Below are 21,544 nucleotides of genomic sequence, written 5' to 3'. Positions count from 1 at the left end.
TCAAAGCACCAACAAGAGCTTGCGGAGCACCCTCTGCTCTGCACACAGTAATAAATATTGCCAGTTGCACCATCCGCAGAGACTGTTCATGCTAACTGTGTCATCAAGCACTACTAATAAATTTTACATTCTTCTCGCTCTCAAATCATCACAGCGGGAAAGCTAAGAGAAATATTGAGTGTGACATCTTGGTTCCTAATGAAATGAATGGGAATTTTGTGTTAAAGTCTATAGACTTCCCAAGGTTGATTTTCAGTGGTACAACAAATCTCACGTGCTGACTTTCCAAAGTGTTTGACATGGAATTGCTTTTTGTGTTTTGGAAACTCTCCAGGTAAATGACAAAGAGATTAGGACTTCTAGCCCATGACATTTTTCCTTCTCCTCTCTGAGGACTTACATTAATCAGCAAACATCACGTTAAGAGCAGCTCAGTTTCCTTTTTTTCCTCTTTTAATAACATTCCTGATAATGAGTGGCCACAATGGAGATGCATAGCTTGTGAGATTTAAATTAATTCTGATATATATCAAGACTGTACAACACAAACTTAGAGAACTCTTGTTTCTATTTACCTTGTATCCTTGGTTGATGCCATTGATGAACTGCTGGGGTGGCGGATTCCAGAGGAACTGGATGGTGGTGGAGTTCACGGCTTCCACATGCACGTTTTGCGGCGGAGCTGTCGGCACTGCTCCCACACAGCAACCAAAATAAAGCAGAGAGAAAGAGGGATTAGGGGGAAGAAGAGAAAAAGGAACACAGAACCTACTCCCTGATACTCATGAGTCACAAGGAAATGCCAGCTGTGAGAAACGGATGCACTTCTGGCGATATGGCAGCCAGCAATTATTTGCAAAGAGAGGGAATTGGGTTGTTTTCCATTTTGTTTGGGAGATTTGTTTCAGGAGAGGGGCTGAAACGATTTCTGCAGCTTATTATGCCACAAATGAGTTTCCCATCTAGACCTGAGACAGAAGCAAGGTGAGACAGGTGGACACATCTTGATCCATGGCTGCACAGGGAATGAATGGACTCACCACCAAATTCAAGTCCTTTAATTTCCTTGAACAGACAAGCAAATATGAAGGTTGCACGACTAGAATCTAACTGTGAATTATAATCTGACAACAGCATCTGTTTATTATTTACTGCTGCTTAAAAAAATTATGATCAGTCATACCCAATAAAGAGTGTTTTTGGAAACTGACGACATTCTCATTTTATCTGATACAATACTCATTCCTGTATATTGGTTCAATATACACATTCTAAAGTAACATATCCTCAAACCCACTAGAGGTTGTAAAAACACTTTATGACAAGTATTTAAGTAAACAGATGTTTTTTTCAATGCAAAAGAAAACATGGAACATAGAAGTATACTGGCTTCCAACAAAGAAATAACACCAAAGTATTTCATGAGTTAACATAATGTCTCTTAAACAGTTTCCAGGCAATTTCCAGCAATTGCTTTAGGATGTCATTTTTGTAGTTTGCAGAGGAAGGAATACCAATAGTCAATATATAGCTTATAGTACGCTTAATCATAAAAATTTAAGCATAAAGGCCTAATATCATTTGATTCCTAAAAATAAATTTAATACGGTCACACACACATAAGTGGAGTAATCCGCAAAGAGACCAGGTTGGAAATGAGCAGAGCTTCCCACTCTTATGCCCTGTGTCACTAAAACTCCTCAACGACTACATAACTTGAAAATTTAGTTCTGCACATTTTTTTTGTACCACCAAAACTGCATGTTATTCAGAATTCTTTTGCCCTAATCTAAGACCCGATGTCACAATTTATGAACTATACATAATTATTGAGTTCTAAAAACAGAATTTATCTAATACTACTCTAAATTCTCATTAGAATCTGGCCCCTGTTTCCTGCTGTATAATTCCCTGTATGCTTTTGGAAAGTTAAAATATTATCTTAATGACCTGCAGACATCATAAAGTTTTTGTGGTTAAGAGATTCACCGAATCATCCTGATACACAGTCATATATATTAATGTCATTATATAGTCATAATGAGCTGCTTTGGCTACATTCCCCTACTAATTTTTTTTCTTCTTCGTGTTCTTTGATGAAATCTGTTCATCATGAGAGCCACAAGATGTACTTAAAGTTGCTTTGGTGTGCAATACTTTGTACAATTTATGGTTGACAAGAGAAGATTTTTGTGAAATTAAAATTCATACTTCCCTGCACATTTACATATTCTCATATTGTATTTGCCAGAGATTTGCTATAGAAGGAGAAAATTGTATTAGAAGGCTTTGAGTTAGTTCTTTTATCAGAAAGTCATCTGGGTATCATTGGTAGATTAATCTCCTTCTGTCGTGGAGGGTAAATCAGCTTTGCAGCCCCTTCTCCACCCATTCCTCTTCCTCCCGCTCTCCTGCTATGTTACAACCGTATCTATAGGTGCTGTGTTGATTTTCTAACATATAATACTTCCATGGAAAATCTATACATATCACAGATGCTGCTGGGCCAAGGTGACCCATTACCTGAGAGTTATCAGAACCATGACTCCCAGCAGGACATTCCTACTGCCTTCCTCAGGGCCCTAAAACACATGGGAACATCCACGCTGCTGCTTTCATTTTTCAGGGCATTCGTGAAAGATCCATGGATGCTTTAAAATCAATAGCAAATTTCCAGGCTCTTGATAAGGCAAGGATTTTATCCTCTGAGTTCGATAAGCCTTTTAGCTATGTGAACAGTGTCCAATTGAAAATACTGCAAATTTTTTAACAGAGGAAAAAAAAAGCCTGGGTCAGAAAGCCCTAAGTCTGCATTTATCGTTCCTGCATCACACCTCAAAAAAGCCCAGGCGGGCATTTTAGGATAGGCATACCAAAGTTTCAGAAATGTAGATAACCAAACACATTACTTATTTCTTTAAAAATGTGAAATATTTTTCTTTCATTAGTATGTAATTCCCTGAAACAAGAATAAATCATCATAGCACAAGGAGTACCTGCTATAGGAAGACAAATGATAAAAGCCATGACCAGAAAACATAAATGCTTCAGAATGCTGGAAATTGTGATTTATATTACAATTCATCTTTGGACAACTTTACTGAAAAATCAACATCTGCATCTCAATGAAGGCATTTAAAAGCTGGAAAGAACACGGTCTGTCTAAAAAGCATAAGCTTAATTATACTGCAGCAGACATAATATAACACAGTTTTACATTTTTATCAGTAAAATATTGGCATTATAACCTCAAATTTACTTCCAAGTGCCAGTACAAAGTTCTCCATTCTATGTTCTGATATTAATGACTTCCTTGGGTATCTGAACAGTTTTGCATTTAAAAACATGAAATCTGAGAGAAGCTAAATGCTGTATACACAGAGTTGACCTTCTGGTCACTTGAAAACTCAAACACCTTCCCAAGATCATGTTTAGCAACTTGCTAAGGCTGCAGCTGGCCACATAAAGGGTTTTTTAATCAGATGTACTATTTAGTAGTAGTTTCTATATCCCAGTTTCTATAACTTCCTTGTGGTCAAGTTATACAGAAGTTACTGATGTAACTGATGTTTTGAATATAATCCCTAAGAATTTAAATGCTCGTTTCTTAACTCTGATCATCTTGCTCGTGAGCATTCCTAGAACACTTCCCCCTGGAGTCTTGTTTCAAAGTTTGTGTCACATCTGCCTCTCGTTTCTGAACTGTAGATCAAATTGGTCAGGCAAAACCACCAGCTCGCTCCGCCGGTGCTCCCTGTGCCGCTCACCGAGCTCGGATCTGCCAGGGCTCAGCAGCCCAGCCAGCAAGGTAGTGCCCAGCAGGCACTCCATTAGCCATTAAAAGGGTTTGGTCGACGAGATAATTGAGAGATGAGAAGGCATTGAGGTAAAGCACATGTACATGTAATTATTCTGTCTCTAGCTATGTGCAAATAGCATGTAAAGCCTGCACAGATTCCGACACCAGGCTGGAGGGTTTAAATACAAATCTTCAGCAAAGGCTTGCCTCCTCCTCCTCCCCAGCTCCCAACCTTTGGGATGCCAGCTTCCATGTCTCAATAAAGCAGGCTCAGGGAGCTGCAGGTTTTTCTTCAAGTGAGGATTCAGTTGCTCCTTTAATGCGCTGGCTTGAGGAGATAAGCGGCAGGACCCCGTGGGACCTGGGCACAAAGCCCTGCCACGAAAGCCGGCGACTCACGGCGAAGCGCGTTCCCCTGCGCAGCTGGCCGACACCCTCCGCTGCGCTTTGAGCTGCAGCAGGTGCACGGAAAGTGCTCTCTGCAACTCTGCATATGCCAATATTTGAAATTCAGACGCGTTACATTTGGCAGTAAGCGATGAGCTTGCTACCTGCAGCTGGCAAAAGCCTCTTTTCTTTCCCTTGGGCCTCTCGTAAGGACAAGATTTTACCTCTTTAGGAAGCAGGATTTTGCAGCTTTCCCTGAATTTTGATGTCAGCAGAAGCTGGGGGCAGCCAGGGGCTTCAGCGAGACCACTGCCAAGGCCACCTTTGTGAAAGCATTAAAAAAAAAAAAGGCAGTAGGTGGGAAACAACACCCAACAGCGATAAAACTAAGAGCTATAAAATCCAGACACTACAACTGCAGTCTGCTTCAGCAGCAAGAGCAGCTGCCGTGGATGCTTCACGGCTGTAGGTAAATTCTCCATAGGCACTGAATGAGCATATTTAAGTTTTGGCAAGTAAGGCTAAGGAAAAACTAAGGGAAATCCTGTGTTTCACCTAGATAAAGCTGAATGCCTGGAGAGGATTATTCTAAGATTCCTTTTTCAAAATTATTTTCTGCTGACAGCAGGAAGTTTTCAATTAACAGGGACAGTTAACATTTTTTTCCAGCTCTTATAGAGCTCCTTTCTCACACCTTATGAATCTCCCTGCCTCCCTTCCCACTGCCTGAAGACCGTTGGACCTGCCTGGACAGACACATCTAGTTTTTGTCCTTCTCTCCGTAACATCGAGGCTCCATAGCCTGGTAAATCTTTTGCTCAAATTTTCTGACTTTTCAGGGTGTTCGTGCACAGCACAAAAGGGAAAATGAAGCAATAATAAACTACATGTTGAGGCACCTCTTGCGCTACACTGTTCATATAGGTAAAAACTCTCTATGCAGCAGACTGGCACAAACCCCTGTCAAAAGGAACATCAAAGGAAGGAACAGCTGGAGAAGCTCTGATGAAGAAAGATCTATATATAGAGGGCATCAAAGCATTATGCTGCACATCACTCTGAAAAGATTTCCAAGATTCAGAGACAGTCAAACTGTCTGACCTTAGTACTAGGATGTTCAGTGCTTTGCCAGTAAGTCTCCCTGACATTATATCTAACTGGCATTTTGTGCCAGTTTCCCTACAAGGTTAGATCTTGTGGCATCTTGCAGGTTTAGCAACCTGCTGGGCACTGGTGATCTTCAAAGAGGTTTGAGTGGCTGATTAGTTATTGGTGAGCTAAAGCAACACCAAGGACTAATAAGGGATTAATGAAGTGGATTCTGGTAGAAATCCACAGTTTATAGAACCAGTCAATATTCATCATGACAAGGGTGCCAATGTGTTGATCTGCTCCTCCAATGGGTTGACCTGTTCCCACCGTTCTTTCCCTGCTAGGCTTTGACTGCAGAGCACACGTGATTAATATGAGGTATTTCAGGTATTTTTCATCTGCAGACAGACAGGCTCTTGCCAGCATAGCTCAAATCATTTAATGCATGTCAAAATAGAGGTGGTGGCAGTGGCGGTCAGGGAAGGGGATGGATGGGAGCGTGTGTCTTTGACATTTATCTCAGCTCATTTTAAAATCAGAATACGATTTACAAGGCAGCTTTACACATGGCTATTTTTTACTCCTGTTGGTTGGGCTTAGGAAGGACATTCCACAGCAAGAAACTGCCACTGGTTTTCCAGTCATTTCCCAATGGTAAGAAATATAAAGGAGCAAAACTTAGGACAGCAGTGCATTGCATATGGTGACTTGATATTAATTCAGTTTCAAATCAGACTGACATCAACCAGCCTCCCTTCTTTTCAACTCTAAATGTAAAAAGGCTTCAACTCTTTTTAAAACAGACTGTATGCCTTAGGTGATTTGCACAGAACTCTAGCAAGGCTTTCATTAGGAGATGGCAGCATCCATTAAGTAATTATTCACTACTATTATCAAATATTGATTTAAAATAAATAAGAAATAAGTAGTTTTTCATCTATGTCTAACCACCATCAAACAGTTAAGGATTGTATAAAGATGAACTGGCTGATGCAGATTGTCCTGCATTCAAAACATTCTTGCTTGTTAATACGAATGCAGGACTGACTTCCACTTAATTTATAGCAGAGGATTTATATCCTTATAAATGACAACAGACAGCCAATCAATAAAGGATGATTTTAACAGCACGTAATATCAAGGGAAATTAGAGTTAAATGCAGAGTTAAAGAACAGGAATGTGAAGTCAGAACCTGAGTCTTAATAGATGGAAGGTTGAGGTGCCAGGACAGCTCTAAAATGTGCAGATAAACAAAGTAATGGATTACAAGAATATGCACAAAAGAGATTCAAATTCTATGTGCAAACTAGTTCTCAGCAGAAATCTGGTCTTTTGTGGGATACAAAACATTAATCCTGGTTGTAAGGAAGCGACTATATGTAAAACATTTCAAGGTCTGCTAAAAATACTACTAGAAAGAGGTGGAGTGTGTCTACCCTTTTCTAAACTGTGAGGCTTTAGTTTTTCTAAGACATGATATGCACAGCTTCCTTCTTTAATTTCTGTGGTTAATTAGTGCTGCATGTGAATGACCTTATTTTAAAGATCTCCTTACAATTCAAACTGTATCTAATCACATTATAATGTACTCCGAGCAACAATTAACAAACAACTACATATTCTTCACTGATTATAAATTAACTGATGTACTGTAAAACTGTAAGTTTTTAAAATAGTTTGTTTTATGACCAATAAAGTGGAGAGCGTGTGCTGTCCAGCACTCAGAATTCAACACAATCCTATAATTATGGGAATATATGAAAGCTCTAAGGGCCTTGTAGTTAATTATCTCAAGGATTTTTATACCAATCTAGAGGCGTAAACATGCCTTACACTGGTTATAAAATGTAATTACATATCCTTTTGTTGATGTAATTTATACTCTTCTTAAAGCACTTACCAGAAAGGTATGGAGGAGCCACAGCATAAAATCAGAGATTTAAAGACCATTTCATCTTTCTCATGCAAAAGCCTGTATCATTCCTGAAATACTAGAGGATCCTCTTTCTCTAGAGGCCACATTTGTTCCCTCTTTCTAAAACACACTATTTGGGGAATGGCTGGTATGCTTGGCATTTGTGTCCTACACTGCATAGGTGGCCTCTGACCACTGCAAAGCCAGTCGCTGGCCATGTTCTGTGTCTCTCGGACCAGAGCATTCTCGGCCTCTGCCCATCACATCCTCAGCATCTCTCCTCATAACTTTTGCTCTGCTTGATGCTGACCTGCAAGAGAACTTACATGCCATCCTGTGGGTCACCAAGAATAAATGCTCCTTCGGAAACTGTGCTCTAAGCGGTGATGTTATAGGATGTGTTGTTCTGGTTTGCTCACCTCCCTGTAAAGTGTACTCTGTCACAGGTCTGCTGAATGCTCCCAGCCCAGCTCCGTTGTAAGATGCCACCTGGATTTCATACTGGGTCCAAATGATAAGGTCTTTCACTAGGCAGTAGTTAATTTCGGCACTGGTGATGTTCTTATACTGGTATTCCCCAGGGAGCCCTGCCAGGCGATACCTACCATATGGGAAGAAAAATTGGCTGTTAATTAGGTAGTATCAATTATAGCAAATGTCCTGCCTAGCAAAAGAGCTTCCTTTGTGAAGAGGCAATATCCAAACCTTTACAGGAGAATTATACGAAGAACAACAATAACAACAAACAACAGACTAATTCCTGATAAGGCTGTATCTTGTTTGCGTGCGATAGCATTTATAATCTGATCTCGCTGAGATTACATGCTCAGGGCTAAACAAAACTGGTGTTTTATCCTGTTTTATGGTTGTAGAAAAATTACAGCTTTTTAAATGTGGCTTGTCTAGTAAAAGCTGTGATTTACTACAAAAAACAGCCCAGATGTGATTTTTTTTTTTTATCAAGATGCTGCTGTAAATCAGTTTGAGAAATGCTTTTTTCCTTTGCATCTGGAATATGAAAAGGAAGAGCTCAGAGGGCGCTGACCTTCCAGACTCAGGCGTTGCCATCTCTGGTTTCTGCCAGGATTCACTTTGCAGCATGAATAAAACAAGGGCTGAATACATTTGAGATTGAAGGAACAGCTAGAACTGGAAATTCCAGGGATAAGACTGTACAAAAAATGGATTTGTGGTAAATACTGAAAATTTGTGCTGCAAGAATACATATTTTCTTGTAAACAGTGTACAGAAAACAGAGTCTGTTTGATGTTTCTCTTTAGGCCAAAGAACTACGAAGAATAAATAAATTTAAAAAAATAAACCTTGCAAGCCTAGGAATGTGAATAATAGTGTTTGGTTTTCTTTCTTCAGTGAGACGGTACAACGGATGCTTACAATATGCTAATCCACAGCAAATCAGAAAAACAAAGACCAAGTAAGGGCATGAAACATTACTATTTCACAGAAAGACAAATATGGGAACATTTGGATTTTATTCATCACACAGCTTTTATGCAGTGTTATTCATTTGCTTGACAATAATCACCAAAAGCTTATTGACACAGAACAGTTTCATTGATATGGTGTGATTTTAAATTCATTTAAGTTAAACTGGTGCCATATCTACCACTGGAAAACTTCTGCATGCACTTAGGAAACACAGTCTGTTGTAAAATCTTCTAATAAAGAAATCAGTTCTTAATCACTGGCAACCTCTCCTCTGCTGGAAAGTTGCTTGCCCAACCACCATTCGTGGCATTTCACATCTGTAATGCTACTTTAATGGGATTCCATGTAAGAAATACCAGTCTTCAGCTGACTTTATTGAATGTCTTTTTCTGCTGCTCTTTAGTGCAATATCTTTTCTTCTGTTCTGGCTCTCGTCAAGGTTGTATGAGTGTTGGCAAAGTCAATTCTTTGTGCAGTCCTGTTTTGTCTCACACCTAGCAGACAAGGTGTGGAGAGCTCCTGTGATCTAATCTATTATGCTGTTAGCACAGCACTCCTCTAAATGCAGCACTGCCAGGGAGAAAAAGGGCAGAGGGAGAAGGCCAGTTCAGAAATGTCATGTCTTCCTGATTTTTTTCACCATAGACTTTGATGTACACTCTACATGACTTGTGCAGTGCACCTTCACTTCTAAAGATCACGTTTTTATCACTTCAGTATCCTGCATGTCTTCAGTATTGGGTCTCTGGGATACACTGTGGTCTTGATTTTATTGTCCTCTAATTCTACACAAAGCCACTGTAGTAATACCTGTTTTCTGAGCATATATTGTGCACACAACACATTTTGACTTGGAAGAACAGCTTGGTTTATTACCTGGGACAGTTGTGCTTTTATATGACAAACTTAAATTCCTGTCAAATAAATGCTTTCTCTGCACTGTAGGCTAGACAAAGCATTTAGACATCAAAAATGTTCACAGATTGCCAATAATGAATATGATCACTCTCTATTAAAATGGAAAGTGATGTTATAGTGAGGACAGGGATCAATTATGCTAACAGCTAATAGCAAATGCTGAAGTTAAACATGTTAAATGTTATACGGAGAAAGAGAACAGAACAGATTGCCAAAAGCAGGAGGCTGTGGGACTGCTTGCTCAGAGGGGTTCATGCCCACACAGGCTAGGAGCCATTAGGAATAGCTAAGGAATTAATCCTATCGTTCAGTAGCTTTGAAGCAAAGGACTGTATAAACAACACGTATTCCCCATGTAAATGGGAACCCAGATTTCACGACAAGATTCTGGCCACGGGCAGAATTTTCCCACTTGTCACAGATGACTGGCACAGCTCTCAAGCTGTGTCCAGCTCTTGAAACCGCAGGCACTTGCACAAGCTGCTGTAATGGGCTCTGTGCAGGTGACAGGCAGATTAACAGACTTCAGCTCTGCCTGCAGAGAGAGGGAACTTTCCAGCACTATTTTGGGAACTCACCAACACTCTAACATCACAAAAGCAACTTCATCCATGCCAGCAAAACGAAAACACAGCATGAACAGGGTGTTGGCACTGATACCACAGCATTTAGTTATCTTTCAGTAGGTCTGAAGCACAGTACATTAAAAATGGCAGCGACCTGACTACAACAGGGTATAACCATCACTTGGAGAGATGTCAACAGTGGTGCAATTCTTGGGCGTTTCCCTCAAAATGTCTCATTTAGATAATGTTTCCCTTACTGAAGGCAATGCCCTAGCTGGCTGGTAGCATATCAGGATATGTGGAAAGGCAAGTAAGCAAATAAACAGTAGCTGGATTAGGTAGGAGTAAAAAACTGATTCCTAAGAGATTAGAAAAGGCTTGTGCTCTGCAAGGTCTCCCAGGGTGGCAACACCTTTTCCAACAAAATAAATCCTGTGAAAGCAGAAAGACTGGATATACTAAGGATTCCCAGTCACCTGTCTGATTCTACTTCTCTTTAATTAAGACAGCTGGGGCTGGAAGAATCTTACTCAACTAACTGATTTTCAAAACCAAAGTCAGCCATGAAGCACCTGACCTCTCATTGCCTCTCTCCATGTTGTTTGGCACAAAACTGAAGTTTACTGATGCTGTTCTTGTTCTTTGATAATGCAGGGTCTCTTTGCTCATGGCGACTTTGGTAAGATGAACTTCCTGGCAGAAAGCTTATACTGCAATAAGGAAATACACATTTGCAATCCATAAGCTGCACTGTACCAACCCATGTAAACACTTTTAGCATATGGTGCTTCGCTTCCTTTTGAAAATAGAAGAGGTTATCTGGACACAGAGAGTCTCTGCAGGGAGCTAGTCTGCATAGGCAGTCTGTTCAGAGTAGCTAATAGAGTAAAGAAGAGCCCCCAGCTTCAGGGCTCTTCAGTTTGCACAGACCAGGATTTAGATAACCGGATTTTTGTAGCCGTTTAAACAGACCTTACCTCATCCATAATACACCAGGGCAGCCATGACATTTATAAGTAATAATTAATATCTTAGATACAAATTGGGAATAGACTTTAACGCCTGCTTGAGCCACATGACTTTAGGAATTAATTCCCTCATGCCCGCATGGATCTAGCTCCATATTTGCTCTGCTAGGAACCGGGTAACTCACCTCAGGATGTATCCGTGCAGCACTCCGTTATGTTCGCTTTCCGGAGGAGGCTGCCACTGCACCATGATGGACTGATTAGTGCGGCCACTGGCCACTATGTTTTTAGGTGGGGCGCTTGGGGGCTCCTCAGGTAGCATCAACCTGAAAACAGAACAGTGTGATGGAGATGGGTGCTGAAACAAAATGATAGATAACATTTCTTTTCTTCCACTACATGCGAACCACTTCCGTTTATCAAAGCCCGATGACTAGAAAGAACTATAATGCTGATCAAACTGCCAAAGACATGCATGAAATAGTTACAACAAATCAACATAATAGGAAATCAGTTAAGCAAGCAACAAGACAGACAGCTGAAGTAACCTTGTTCTCCCCGAATCGCCCAGGCTGCTGCAACTCTTTAAAAAGATTACAAGCCTGAATGAGTTAGAGCTCAGGTCCAGTATCTGTGACTCTTTCCAAATTGTTTCTTTCAATATTTTTCATATCAAACTCCTACATTTTGAAAAAGCCATTTAGAGTTCAGCTGTTCTGCAATTCAAGCTCACAGCAAGCTTTGGTTCAGAGAAGAAATGGGATGCATTTGAAACTAAATTTGATGAAGCCATCCTTCTATGTCACATCTGGGTGAATTCCAGAAGTGACATTGTAATGATTGGGTGAATGCTGTGCTTCTTCCAGAGCTAACTGCTGGGGCTTAATACAATAGGAAAAACTATTTAGGTTGCACATGCACTTATCTTTCAAGATGCTGTTCAGCTGATATTCCGGAAATATGAGGGCATTTCTCTCCCAGTGTATGCTGATATCCTGCATCTCTTAATTGCTATTTATACCAATTACTGACTGTTCCAGAGCAATCTCCAGAGGCCTGAGAAACAGCTAACTGCTCCATTACCCAATTATTGTGTAAAAGATAACTTTATTGTATTTATTCAAAAAAAAAAAAGAAAAAGAAAAAGAAAACTCTCACAGTAGCCCTAGGTTATTCCACTTTTCTTTTACTGTACCTGCTGGTCTCAGAGCTGTACTGGCCCTTTCCCACCTGGTTCACAGCACACACCCTAAACTGGTAGGTTCGGGCTGGAGTTAGTCCACTCACAGTGACACTGGTCATCTTTGGGTCAAGATTGGAGAGATGAACCTTCCAGGGAGAATCTGTTGGAATAAATCAGGTGTGAAACAGATTGAGGTGTTAGTGAGAAGCCTCGCAGAGGTGACAAACAGCCTCCGAATGCAGAGAGTGATCTGTGCTCGTTTTCCTTGGAGGAACTTCAGGAAGAAGTTTCTTCTCAATAAAAGAAACCTCCCCATCAACCCACACAGTTATGCAGATTGCACATTTGTCTCCTGGAAAGTGATGCTGCACATGTCATGGCATAATAAATAAAAACTATATTCATTAACATTTTAATAAAAGAGGAAGCAAGCATGATAAAGACAGATGGGCTGTGTATTTCACAACCCATCTGTTTGGCAGTCCATTACACCACCACACCCATGAGTGGCTCTGCTGGAAGGGCTCTAATGAAATTCACAGCCGCTCTGGAATATCTTCGTACCCAGCTTGCAAGCAGGTGTAGAAGCGTGACTCTCTCTGCTAAATCAGCTCTTTGCTGTAAGACTTGAGAAAGTTTCTGCTGCGGATTCTGCATCTGCATTTTTTCTAGAGATAGGATACGGCATTCAGGCTCCTCATTTTTAGGAAGATTTCCTGGTACTATCAAACCCGTGCTGTCAGTTCACATACTTCAGTTGCCAAGCTCCTTTGCTGCCCAAATTACAATTTCAAGTTTTCAAAGAGGTCGGAAATGAAATATGTTGAAAATTAAATATCCTGACTTCTTCTCTTCCTGGCATGGTGTCATCTATTCTCCCCAAAATCATGGCTGAAATAGTCCAAGAGAGGTGATATGTGGTCTGTGTTGCAATGGTGCAGCCATGGAGTCAGCCAATTTAAAGATTTGTTCACTTTTTAAATAATACCAGCTGTTTTCTTGCTCCTTGCTCAAAATTATAAACACTTCTGGAAATTACCGAGGAGCTAGCTGTCGATTTTGGCAACGTATCTGTGCATGTGGCTCATCAGAAGAGCACTGCAGTTCTTGGCAGGTCACCTAGACGTCTGCCTGAAAATGAAGATGAGATGTCCCAAATGCGGAAGGCTGCTAAACTTCACACCAAGATATAAACCACTAATTTAGTGTTTTTCTGGCAGAATCCTTAGCAAGTCTAAGTCCTCTGGGGCGTCATGCCAGTTGGGCTATAAATGCGGCGTCTTTTAATTATTCAAAAATATATTTATTCCAGTAATAGCTTTCTGAGAACAAAGTCTCTTTTTAACAGGAAAACTGACGCAGCAAAACAGGAGTGCTGGAGAGGGACATTTGCACAGCAGTCAAGCTCCATCAGCACCAGTTGTTGATGATTTACCAACAGTCACTTCAGCTGCAGGATTGTGATGGCAATTTATCTTAACCGACTTTGGAGCTTCTTCTAGCAGGCACCTGCACTAGCTCGGAAAGCCCTGGCTGGTAGGTTTTTGCAGCCTGGTTCCTTAGAAAGTTTATTAAGCTCCTCTTGAGATTTTCCAAGCATCCGCTCGCCTTGGTGCACGCAGAGTGCATTAAAACAAACCACGGGAAGTGGAAGCTAAGTCATAGCTAACTTACTAAGTTGCCTAAAGCAGATTCCTGATGGGAAAGCAGAGAAGAACCACCCTCCTTCAGCCCCACCGATGAGGTTGGGGTCCAATCCCTAGGGCAAATTGGTCTCATTTGTTTATGGCCAGTGTAAACATCACCCGCGTGTGCTTAACCCCAGCAGCTCAATGTAGTGAGTGGTTTGATTTAACAACAGGGCCTATTAATCTCTCCAGTACCTTGGGGCTTTACTCTGTTTATATGCTGCATCTGTAGAATACTTTATTCTTTTCCCTCTCCTAGTGGAAGATAAAAGATCTGGCAGGACGAGAGATTAAACTGAAAACTAATATAAACGAACCCTATTCATCTCCTGGGCACTCTGATTTCTAAAGGAAAGTATTTGGGAAGGATTTGCTTGCTCATGGAGCAGTGGATACGATGAATTTGCAGAGTATCTTTAAAATTTAAATGTCAAGTTTCTTCTGACAATCAATAAACTAAACATTTTGAAAGCCTGTTCTTCCATCTAAAATACATAACAAACGCCAGAATTGTGCAGAAGCTCGTTTCACCCTGTAGAAAAGCAATTCTGACATCGGAAACATTCCACAAAATCTTCAACGCTCCCTCCCTTCTCCTGCAGGGATTACTGCCACTCTCCTGCCCCAGGAAGCCCGGACAAGTTCCACGGTGACAAAAAAACCTGCCAGGTCAAACTAATAAATAAACCTCTGTTATATTGAACAGACTGTGCTAATCCTTCATTTAACTTAAGCTGGCCCAAAACATACTGTGCTTGCTCCTTCTTCCTCTGTAATTGCCACTTTCTGAACAACTTTCATGTTTAGTGGTCTGTCTTCTTAAGGACATTGGGTATGTGGCATTAATCCTGATTGCCCCTCGAAGTTAATTTGTTTGAAAGCACAGGCTAGTTTACCATTTGATTTTGAGGGGGTTAGAAATTATTTCTGGTCTATGAAGAATTTTTAGATGTACTTGTGATAACCTTGATATCACAAGTTACTCACTAAGGGACTTTTTTTTTCTACGCTTCCCTATATATCCTGAAATTTGGGTATTAATTGCAGGCTCCTCAAGAACCAATTCCGATTTGATATTACGGATGAGATCTACAGGAGAAACATGATTTTTGCAGCTAATGGAATACGTTTCCAACTCTTTCCCTCTCCAAGGGTTTTTGTACAGACAGTGCTATTGGAATTTGCCATACTTCTGAGTTTGCTGAATTAATCTCTCAGATGTTCTTGACAATATGATACTGCAAAAAATTCAGATAAAAACAAATTGGCTCATCTTTCCTCTGGTGAGACTTCAACAATGTCTATCACTGGCATGACAAAAAGTATCTTTTAGCACTGCCATAAATAGACCTGAGTCACAGTAGTAACAAATAGCATGGTTTTTCCATTAATATTTTTTTCGAAGACTAATGTGTTCGATTTTGATCACTTGAATAATCCTGCCAAATTCAGGAAGACAATTGATGAGTTAAACATGTACAGGCACTTTTCACAGGAGCTTTAATTACCTCCTCAAGGGCAATAATGTGATGAACCTGAGTTCTATCATAACATCACAAAGTAGATACCCAAGAATACAATAAAACAAAAATGGGCTTTTATCTTAACTATCCCCAACAGAAAGTACCTCTTTAAATATTAATTCACTTGTTCACATAAAAGACTAATCATAATAACATTTGATTAATCCCAGAATTTTAAATCTCCTAGGAATAAAATAAACATATCTCCTCCTAACTCCACAAAGATGCTTCTCCAGCATTCCTAGGTGCGCTGTAATTGTGGTTAAACAGGTTGCGAAACATCCAAAAATTATGTTAGTGCAAATGATGCTAATGTAAGCTATTATTTGCTTGAAAACCCTATTCCATAAGAAGGTTTGCCTTCCTGTCTCTGTGACAGTAGGAATACTTAATGACTGTGTTTCCCTGGAACTCTGTTTTTCAAATTAGATTATAAATTTGCCCCCAAATGTGTGAGGCCATATGTCCCAAATCACCCGCAGACATGGTCTATTGTGAATATTTATGATTTGAGAATTATTCCATTGTGCCAAATGTACTCATTTTAAAGATTAGAAGACTTGGTGACTAGAGTCATTTATATTTCCAGCAATTTATGTGTGCGATCTGCCACAGTATTTTTCACTAATTAATATGAGGTTTTTACATCTTTTTACTGGATTGATATTAATGAAAAGGAGTTTTAATCCATGCCAGGTGGAGTGACACACCTCTCTCTAATGCAGCTAGTAATTAGTCCCTTGAAAATTTCACTCATTATTTTGAACCCTCTTCTGTTAGTTCTGTGTAACAGATACTGTTATTATGTATTCATTTATAGTACCTGCTTCAAAATGTGAAATGGAGGCTAAAGTTATTAGAAAATTATTCAAAGCAAAGCAACCAGAAAACCTGAATAAAACTATGCTACATTTTGTCACCTGTAACTGCAAAACAAAGCTCCCCTATTAAAACTCCACAGAAACAAGTTTTTTTGTGCAGCCTTGCTAACTGAAAAATAATCTGCAATTCTGATGCCTGTCTCTAACATTTATGCATACAGGAGAGCAAGCTCGGATTAGACATTAAGCATATTGTACTGCTGCCAACAGCAAAAGAGTTACAAACACGAGGAAATGAGCTTATAGGCAGCATGTGCAGAATCCTCTGCAGCAAAAGCAGGACTGACAGAAAACCTGAATGAAATTTTTCTGTGCAAAACCAAAAGAGATTCTGCACAGTCGCATCAGACAAAACTACACCACCATAATAAGATCATGGCAGATCACAGAGTGGGTGGTACGGGGGGAAGGAAGGATGCTGTTTGCCATAGGAGTAGGAGGAACTCACACTGCTGAGCTCAAAATAGCTCTCAAAACAATACCCTGCAAGCAAATAAAAACAAATGAGACAGTGGCACTCTCCAGACATTGAAGTCATCTGTGGAAACCAAAGTCACTCTTGACATTGTTCTACTGTTCTGCCAACAAGTGTAAAGCTGAGCAATAGCACATGAAATACGAGAGAACAGTAACACGTGGAGTAGTCAAGGGTTCAGATTCCTCCCTGTGTTATTTCTGTGAGTGACCATTTAGAGAGAAAATATAAAAGCAAAGTGAGTAAAATAAAGATGAAAACTCCAAGGACAGCAAGCTCTAGAATACTGCAGAGAGTTAAGATGCTCAGTTCACAGTAAGTCTAGTTTGTTTTTGATTTTTGCAGCTACAAGCTTGCTGAAGTACATATACCTATGATTTGTGATAATGAGACTCTCTCAGTGGTAGATTGCAATGCCATCAGCCAAAATTATTGGATCTATCACAGAGCGAATGAGAGTTCACAGGATCCTGCAGAGTTCTGAGGGACTCTGTATAATTTCTGCAGAAGTATTGCTGAATTTTGCAAAACCTTCTACAAATTTCAGCAAATGAATTAGAGCATTTTCAAACTGATGGCACTTTTACCTCATTCCCATACTAGAACCAAGCGCAAAGCATCCTTACTTCAAAGACACTTAAAAGACTTTTCAAACTTCACCTGGCCCTGAACGAGCCATCTCCTTTCCTAGAGACACTTCCCAATTAATGCAGCACAGTGCCGGATCCAAGGGCATATATTGCAGCAGCACTGTCTCCATATAAATACTGCTGTTTGCATCATGTTCCCAGACTGGGACTTTATTAACCTGTCTTCAACTAAGCTACTGGGAAAAACAGAAGCACAAAGGTAACAATCTTGGGTGACAGAAGAGGAAGCAAAAGCAAAGCAGAAAGGCAGTTACTGAACCGGGGTCAATAGGAAGGGAAGCAGCAGGGAGAGGCCACAGAGGAGGTGGTGAGGAAAAAGGAGAGAGTGGCTGCAGGCAAGTGGATCCAGTGTGGCACAGAATAGCAGATTTTTCAAAGCTACTCTGCTGCAGAAATACCAGGACTCTTTGCTCTAGAGAGCCGTTTTAAGGACAGCAGCCCCGCGCAGGACTGCAGAGCTCTGCTAGGATGAGAAAACTGCAGTTGGCTCAACAGCTGCCAAGAACCCAGCTCTAGGACCTTTATATAGGAAAAGTTATGCCCCCCAGCCAGCAAAGCAAAAGGCTTGTGTGTGCTTTGAACTCAAGCTCTCCATGTCGCAACACACACGTTATTCTCTAGATAATCAGAAATCAGCACTGTTTCACATTTAGTTATGCAGTGGCTAATTTCCACATGTCAGAAGAAGTGATGCTCTTAATTTTTCCATCTAAAATCAATTGTTCAGCTTGGATTTCTAGCTCTTAGGGTGACAGAGATTAGAAAGTATTGCCAAGGTGACTGATTTCCATATAACCTCATCTTTCACTCAATTCCTAAAGAGGCATTAGCGGCGTCCCTGAATAACCTTGCAAACAGAGAGCTATAAATGAACAGACCTATTGAAGAGGAAACTGTGAGAAGTGGCAATTTAAAATGACCAGGTCCTTCTGTATCTCACAGTTATATATCCTCAACCACCTACTTAAAAGAAAGGTGTAAAATAACAGCAGAGGGAAAGCAAAGAGAATATATGAATCCACATACAGGCATGGCAATAGGTCCTGCTACTAGAGCTGTTATCGGATAACAAATCAGAGGTTTGTTCCTCAGAGACAACATCGGCTCCTCGCATTACCATGCATATTATTATATAGTCTTCAGCTGAAACTGAAGTTCTAACTGTGTTAGGATATCCATGAACCCAGAGGAAAACACAACAGGAAGACATAGCATACAGCTTCTGCTACATTGCAGATGATATTTAGAAGCACAGAGAGATGAACTGGAGCCCTTGAAGTCAGGCTGGTAAAGCTGGGGAAGGAACAAGGCTTTTCTCGCTAACAAAGTCACCATCTCAGGCTTTCTTCTGTTAATTAACTCTTTCCACGTGGTTGAATGTCAAAGCAAGGACTTCCCATCCCTGCACACTCTCTCTCATAAAGGAAAGAATAGGAATATTCTGAGGAATATTTTGTTGGTAGCTCTGGTAAAGCTAAATCTAAAAGCAGGCTAAGGAAAACGTAAGGTTGAAATATATTGGACTTTACTCACTGTTCTCAGATAGCTCTACCATGTAGTAGAGAACGGGGCTGTTTCCATCAAAGGGACGAACCCAGGAAAGCACCACGCTGCGGCTGTGCGAGGAGTTCAGAGTGGCCAGAAGGTTCTGAGGGGAATGAGGCAGTTCACTATTGAGAAAAAGAGAAAGGGAGGGAAAAACAGCACTGAAAATCAATCTACTTTTCACTCAGTTACAACCTTACAGGCAGCTAGATGTACACATGGCATCAGCCTTGCATGATGATAGATACAAAACCACCAGTAGCTATAGTACAATTAAATAAACGAAAGATATCTCTGAATTATTCACAATTTTCTCCTGTTTGGAAAAAAAATTATGCTAAAAGTCCCAATGCTAATGCTTAGAACAGCTAATGGAACAGTTGCTAAATGAGGAAAAAAAGCCAATTTTGCTATTATTTTTTAATTGAGATAAGTTGGTCAATATGTTTTTCTTATTTTTTTTTTCTCTGTCTTTGAATGACATCCTAGCAATGGAACAGCAGTAGTACATATAAACAGTAAAACATACGAGATGTATGATTTAATACAAATTTTTTCATATTCAGGAAAGACATTGACATGAGTCCTATAGAGTTACTAATCAAATTTGCCATATGTATTCTTAGGCTACAAAACAGCTTGATTTACTTGTGGATGCAGGCTTATGCTGTCATGGGTAGAACCCTTCCTTCATATAATAGGGATTTTTTTCTGGAAGCACCCAACCAGAAAATGTAGTGAAAAATGCCTGCAGAAACCCCATGGAAATATTAAATGAAACATTAAAAATAAAAATAAAACAGCAGCTCAATTAAAAGGCGGAGTTTATCAAAGTAAATGCATTCATTTGGACCCATTGCCCGAGAGTCATAGAGGCTGCATGGTGCAGTAAGGAAACTAAATTCTGCTACAGTCCTTTAACGCTGATCGGTATTAAGTTATGAGAGCCCTTTAGTCCTTACATTTTAAGCCGGTTTCTACTTTGTTGTCAAGGAGGACAAGGATCTCTGACAAAGAAGGAAAAGCAAGGATGGCCACTTTTCTCCCATTGGATCTCCTGGTGTCCCTCAGTAAAGCTCGGTGGTGATGCTGCCTCAACACACACCACTGCTCACCTACCCTGGTCAGAGCACAGAGCCACAGGGGTACTTGCCATCCTTCATTTAAAAATGTACTAATTACTCGCTGTGATGCTCCTGAACGCCTGGTTACTAAAAAAACCACAATTCCTCAAGGCCGCTCACAAGATTAAACACAGATCCTGGCTTTAGGTCAGAACAGTATGTTCTGGATTCAGATTTCTCCTGGAAGATAAAGGAACATACACAAAACAATAGTTTTATTATTTTTCCAATTAAAACTGTGAATGTTCTTGTTCGCATCTTTGTAAGGGTTACTTCCTGCATAGGTCTGTTCAAAGGAGGTTGCTAGAAGAGTCCAACCGAAATAGCAAGAGAAAGACATAGATAATGAGAAAAGGTAACTGCAGGGCTATCACTTGCCCACCTCTACCTAGACTAGAAGGGTTAAGGCTCCCTAAGGCTAAAGCTCAGTTCAAAGTCTCTTCTGATCTCATTTGACTTTAAATGCCTAAGCAAATCAGAAGCACAGCCACCGCGGGCGCCTTCTGCAGTAAACATGGAAGGACACCTCCGGGCGTGATTCGGATATTAACTTCATTAAGTCACTCTCTAAGGATGCCTTGCTCTCTCCATTGATTATACGGAGTTTAGGCTGACAAATGCTCATGTGCAGATGCCTGCAGATACCACACACCACAGTTCCGATGCTAAGACACGGTCACTTTGGGGCTAGAGGGAACACAGGGCATGCAGAGTATGTGCAGAGCCCAGAGGAGGCAGATTTAGAGCAGAGCACTGCAAAATTTTGGACAAATAAATTGAATTATTTATTTTTACAAAAACCTGCTTCTGTACCACTGCAAATTACTGCTTTCACAAGATCTCCAGGGGCTTGAGCTACCGTGTGCGGGATTAAGTTTAGTGGAGAGAGGGACCTGGAAACAGGTTTAGAAAGGGCTGGATTACAAGACAAAATGGAAGAGGAGGCCTGTCCCTGGAAAAGTAAGGACTTGGGGTTTATAATATGGCCATTTACCAAGAGACTGCGAAAGCGCCTTCCTTAATTTTGAATGAACTATTAAATTATAATAAATATTACACCTTTGCCACAATTTATGACAGCACCCTGAGCTGGCTGGGTGAAAAAGCATATCTGCGTTGTGACCTGGCGTCGTCATTCCTCACTAAACCCCAGGGGCACCATCCGGAGAAGGGCTGCATCAGTGGCGGCCCCGGAGCTGCGTACAAGGGACGGCTGCCGGGGAGCTCAGGGCAAACGTCTCCAGGTCACATCTTCTGCGAACTGGAATTCATGCAGGGTAATTTCAGGGCGTATATTTTGTTTCCTCATAGACTGAGAAGGGCTGAATTAGCCACTCATTTGAGGACAGAAGATACGAGACTAAAACAATCTGCAGTTTG

General features: G+C 40.6%; 1 protein-coding gene across 1 annotated transcript in view; it reads right to left on the bottom strand.

The window, feature by feature from the left end:
* The window catches only part of SDK1 (sidekick cell adhesion molecule 1), a 350,062-nt gene that overhangs the window by 95,505 nt on the left and 233,013 nt on the right, over positions 1-21,544 (bottom strand). The window contains exons 14-18 of the mRNA XM_088527753.1: positions 19,029-19,165; positions 12,291-12,438; positions 11,281-11,421; positions 7,614-7,795; positions 576-691 (exon numbers count right to left, since the gene is read on the bottom strand). Coding sequence (XP_088383879.1) covers positions 576-691; positions 7,614-7,795; positions 11,281-11,421; positions 12,291-12,438; positions 19,029-19,165 — 724 coding nt within the window. The remainder of the gene's footprint in view (positions 1-575; positions 692-7,613; positions 7,796-11,280; positions 11,422-12,290; positions 12,439-19,028; positions 19,166-21,544) is intronic.

This window comes from Tinamus guttatus, unplaced genomic scaffold (genome assembly GCF_059628265.1).
Source record: "Tinamus guttatus ecotype Peru unplaced genomic scaffold, ASM5962826v1 Tinamus_guttatus_pri_ptg000291l, whole genome shotgun sequence".
Classification (NCBI taxonomy): Eukaryota; Metazoa; Chordata; class Aves; order Tinamiformes; family Tinamidae; genus Tinamus; species Tinamus guttatus.
This window is presented reverse-complemented; position numbering and strand designations above follow the sequence as displayed.